Consider the following 5,046-nt stretch of genomic DNA (forward strand, 5'->3'; position numbering starts at 1 on the left):
TTGTTGCATCTAGATGGCAGTTTGCTAGCTTTTAAGATCCCAGTCGCTACTCATAGGTGGCATATTTTGTTTTATATATGTAATGGAGAAACTGAATTCAGAATCTCAAATTACAGCTTTTTTGGGTCCCCTTAGAACTTTAAGGGCCATATTCTCAGACTTGAGCTTACAACAGTATTACCTGAAGTGCTTGTTAAAGCACAGACTAGGAGACCCCAACCCCGTTTTTCTGATTCAATTGGTCAAGGATGGGGTTTGAGAATTGGCATTTCTAACAAGTTCCCAGATGCTGCTGCTGCTGGTCCAGAGATAATACCTTTGGAACTACTGCTTTAGAGGAAAACAAAAGAAAATATATTTCTTTGGTATATCGATTTACTTTTTTAAATTATCCTGAGTGCTGACAATGAGTTTAGAGTTCCAAAATTGTGCACAAAACTATTTTATCCAATGTTATCGGATCATCGCATACCCATTACAATAGTATTAAAAAGATTTTTCCTCGCAGAAGTATTATAGTACTTATTTAGCGCTAGAAAAAGCTCTAGTAGTATAGTGGTTAAAGCATTTGGCTGCTAACCAAAAGGTTGGCAGTTCGAACCCACCAGCTGCTCCACATGAGAAAGTTGAGGCAGTCTGCTTCCATAAGGATTTATAGGCTTAGAAACCCTACAGGGCAGTTCTACTCTGTCCTGAAAAGTTGCTATGAATCAGAGTTGACTGGATGGTAGTGGGTTTATTTTTTGGTCCTGTGGTTTGACTTGGGACCTCTGGTGGCTTAATGCTTAAGGCATTGACTGCTAACCAGAAGGGAGGGACGGAGGGAGGAAAAGAAGGAAGGGAGGAAGGGAGGGAGGGAAGGAGGGAGAAGATTGGACAATCTACTTCTATAGTGTTACTGCCTGGGAAACCCAAGGAGGGGTCTCTATGAGTTGGATCCAACTCGAGGGCAGTTAGTTTGTTTGTTTTTTTAGTTTGTGGTTTAACTACTAACCAGAAGGCTGATGGTTCACACCCACCAGCCACTCCTTGGAAGGAAGACTGGGCAATCTACTTCCATAGAGATACTGCCTAGGAAACCCAAGGAGGGGTCACTATGAGTCGGAACCAACTCAACTGCAGTGAGTTTAGTTTTTGGTTTTGGTGGTATAGACTTAAAATGTAAAAGAAAAAATTTAAAACTCAAGGGGGCCATCTTGTGGTGGCTATATAGCTATTCATAAAGTTTCTTAAAAAATTAACTTCTGTCTGTCGGGAATGACAGGAGCTCTAGTGGTGCAGTGCCTAGGGCATTTGACTGCTAACCAGAAGGTTGGCAGTTCAACCCCACCAGCCACTCCTTGGAAGGAAGGTTGGGCAATCTACTTCCGTAGTAATACCGCCATGGAAACCCAAGGAGGGTTCACTATGAATTGGATCCGACTCAGCAGCAGCAAGTTTGTTTTTTTTAATAAGGAATCACAAACATGGAGGAAAATCATGTTTTCTGATACATACTATGACACCTGGAAAATATTGCAGACTGCTATAATTATGTGTTGTACTTAGTTTTTTTTTTTTTTTTGGTGTGTGTGTGTTTTGTTTTTTCTTTCTCTTTGGAAAATTACTTTTCCATAGCAGCAGATAATTTGATCATACCTCTGTTTACCTCTATTGTTAGGTAGTTCTGGAACTTTTTTTCTTCTTTCCAGTCTAGAGTTTGTGTTGAAAAATTATATTGATGCTTATTCTTTTCAGCAGGGTGAATATTTTTTTGTCATTTTTAATTTTAGGTGGAATAAGTGGTGTAAGTGAGTACCCACTGAATAGTTACTAGACCTGCCTGATTCATAACTTCAGAAGAAACAATGGGAAGCCAAGAATTTATTGTAAGTCTTCCCTAGTTTCACGATCTCATTTTCTTTCTTCTCCTCCCTTCTTTCCTTCCTTCTGTTTCAGAAATATCTTCTCAGTGTTGCCAGACTTAGCAAAAAGCAATCAAAAAACAAAAATCAGGGTACCCAGCTAAATTTGAATGTCAAATAAACAATAATCTTTAGAATAAATTTGTCCCATTCAAAATTTGGGACATAAAACCCATTGCTGTAGAGTGGATTCTGACTCATGGTGACCCCTTGAGTCAGACTTCCATCTCCTTCTCTTACAGAGCAGCTGGGTTTGAGCTGCCAGCCTTTTGGTTAGCAGCCAGGTGCCTAACCACCACACTACCAGGGCTTTTCTTATTTGAGACATACTTATACTAAATCGGAACTCTGGTGGCATAGTGGTTAATGTATTCAACTGCTAATCAAATGTTGGTGGTTAGAACCCACCAGCTGCTCTGTGGAAGAAAGACAAGGCAGTCTGCTTCAGTAAAGATTTACAGCCTTGGAAACCCTATGGGGCAGTTCTCCTCTGTCTTGAAGGGGCATTATGAGTTGGAATCAACTCGATGTCTGTGGATTTGGTTTGTTTTTTGATTTATACTGAAAGAGGATGGTGTATATAAAATTTATACTTAAATGGGCACCTACATTTTACCTAAGGAGCTCTGGTGGTGCAGTGCTTAAGACATTTAATTGCTAACCAGAAAGTTGGTCCAAACCCACCAGATGCTTTGTGGACGGAAGATGAGATAATCTACTTTTGTAAAGATTTAGCCTTAGAAACCCAATGGGGGTTGCTATGGGTTTGGTTTGGTTTTGGTATATTTTACCTAGCAATCCTATCTTCTGCCTGCTATTCATGTTTATTATACATTGACCTTTGTAATAAATTTTTTAGAAATTTAGGACCAGGAAACAATTTCTTTCTCTTAAAAAACTGGCATGCCTCTTATATCTAGATCAATGGTTCTCAAACTTTGTGTCCCAGGACCCTTTTATACCCTTAAAAATTATTGATGGCCCCAAAGAGCTTTTGTTTGTGAGAATTACATCTATTGATATTTTTCATATTAGAAATTAAAACATTTTACATATATTAAATAATAATTAACCCATTACATGTTAACATAAATATAGTTTTATGAAAAGCAGCTATGTTTTCTAAAACAACCAATACCACAACAGGAAAAAAAACATTGAGAAGAATACTGTCATTTTACATTTTTATAAAGCATTTGGCTAAATAGAAAGCAGCTAGATTCTCACATCTGTTTCTGCATCTATCTGTTGTAATATTAGACATAACTTCTGAAAAACTCCACTTTACAAACCTGAAACAATGAGAGTGAAAATGCAAGTGACATGTAAGTATTCTCATGAAAATAATCATTACTTCACAAATCCCTGAATAGGTCTTGGAAACCTCTAGGAGTCTCTGAACCATACTTGGAGAGCTGCATGGGTCATGAGTATTGTGTAGCCCCATAGATTTTTCCCTTCCCACCAATGACTAGCATGCTCAAAATTACTTTTGGTGCTCAGTTAACTTGTCACTTTATTCCTTAGATTTTTACTTCTCCTTCTGTCCTCCCCCTACCTTTTTACTACTTATTTTAAATATATATATGAATGTTTCTTTGCTATTCTCATGATGTGTATACTTTTTTTTTTAATGAAAGATGTCTTAATTATTTTTTGTAAGTAGGAAGGATATATAAAATGCATAATATTGAATACATACAAATTGAAACTGTTTCTTTTTTACTTTTGGAAATAAGGTACTTTATACTCATCAGAAGACAAAGAAGTCAAAAGTATGGCAAGATGGGATTTTGAAGGTCACCCACTTAGGAAACAAAGTAAGAGCAAAGTCGTCAGTTACAGAGTCAAAGAGCTAGGTTCTTAATAGATTCATCTTAAGAAAGTTTGTAGATGATAAAATATTAGGAATCTTCATATACTGACTTGATATGAAAATGGAAATTGTTAATGATTCTAATATCACTGTGTTAATTTGTGTATAATAAAAGTAGACTAAATATTTTTATATTTGTTTTGATTTAAAAAACTCATAAAGTACTTACTGTGAGCCAGACTTAATACTTTATTTAATCTATATCACTCTCCCATTATTGGTGGTGTTAGTGGCCATTGAGTCAGTTCTGACTCATGGTGCCCTACGTAAAACACAAAATCCTACCCAGTCCTCATCATGCCATCTTCATGATTATTCATCTGTTTGAATCTATTGTTGTGACTGTTGTGTCATTCCATCTCATTGAGAATTTCCTTCCACTTTACCAAACATGAAGGAGCTCTGGTGATGCAGTGCCTAAGACATTTGACTAGTAACGAGAAGGTTGGCAGTTCAAACCCACTAGCCACTCCTCAGAAGAAAGATGGGACAGTCTACTTCCATAAAGATTTACTGCCTTAGAAACCTAATGGAGGTCATTGTGAGTCAGAATGGATTCAATGGCAGTGGGTTTTACCAAACATGATGTTCTTTTCTGATGACATTTCCAAAGTAAGTGAGCTGAAGTTGTGCCATCGTCACTTCTATGACGTATTCTGGTTGTATTTCTCCTAAGACCGATTTGTTTATTCTTCTGACAGTCTAGGATGTAATTCAATATTCTTACCTAACACCATAATTCCATCACTTGTCTGTCAGTTTGTCATACTGTGGTGGCTTGCATGTCACTGTGAGGCTGGAGGCTATGCCATGAGTATTTCACATACGAGAAGAGTCACCCATGGTAGACAGGTTTCAGCAGAGATTCCAGACTAAGACTGGTAGGAAGGACAGGGCCATCCAAGGATTTCATTTTACTTGGATCTACAATCAACACCTATGGAAGCAGCAGTCAAGAATCAGATGACTTTATACTGGACAAATCTGCTGTGAAAGACCTCTTTACAGTGTTGAAGAGCAAAGATTATCACTTTGAAGACTAAGAGAAGCCTAACCCAAAACAGGATATATTTCATTAGCCTCATGTGCATGTGAAAGCAGAACAATGAATAAGGAAGTTCAAAGGAGAACTGCTGCCTTTGAATTGTGTTGAAAATAGCATGGACTGCCAAAAGAACAAACAAATCTATCGTGGAAGAAGTGCAGCCAGAAGGCTCTTCTAAGCAAGAATGACCAGACTTTGTCTTACCTAGTTTTGGTCCACTC

The 5,046-nt window shown here is 37.6% G+C and overlaps 1 protein-coding gene across 1 annotated transcript in view; it reads left to right on the forward strand.

Moving 5' to 3' along the window:
- Positions 1-1,847: 1,847 nt before the first annotated feature.
- The window catches only part of ZGRF1 (zinc finger GRF-type containing 1), a 169,624-nt gene continuing 166,425 nt past the window's right edge, over positions 1,848-5,046 (forward strand). The window contains exons 1-2 of the mRNA XM_042780931.1: positions 1,848-1,868; positions 3,644-3,724. Coding sequence (XP_042636865.1) covers positions 1,848-1,868; positions 3,644-3,724 — 102 coding nt within the window. The remainder of the gene's footprint in view (positions 1,869-3,643; positions 3,725-5,046) is intronic.

This window comes from Orycteropus afer, unplaced genomic scaffold, assembly GCF_000298275.1.
Source record: "Orycteropus afer afer isolate SDZICR_OR568_19922 unplaced genomic scaffold, OryAfe1.0 scaffold00071, whole genome shotgun sequence".
Classification (NCBI taxonomy): Eukaryota; Metazoa; Chordata; class Mammalia; order Tubulidentata; family Orycteropodidae; genus Orycteropus; species Orycteropus afer.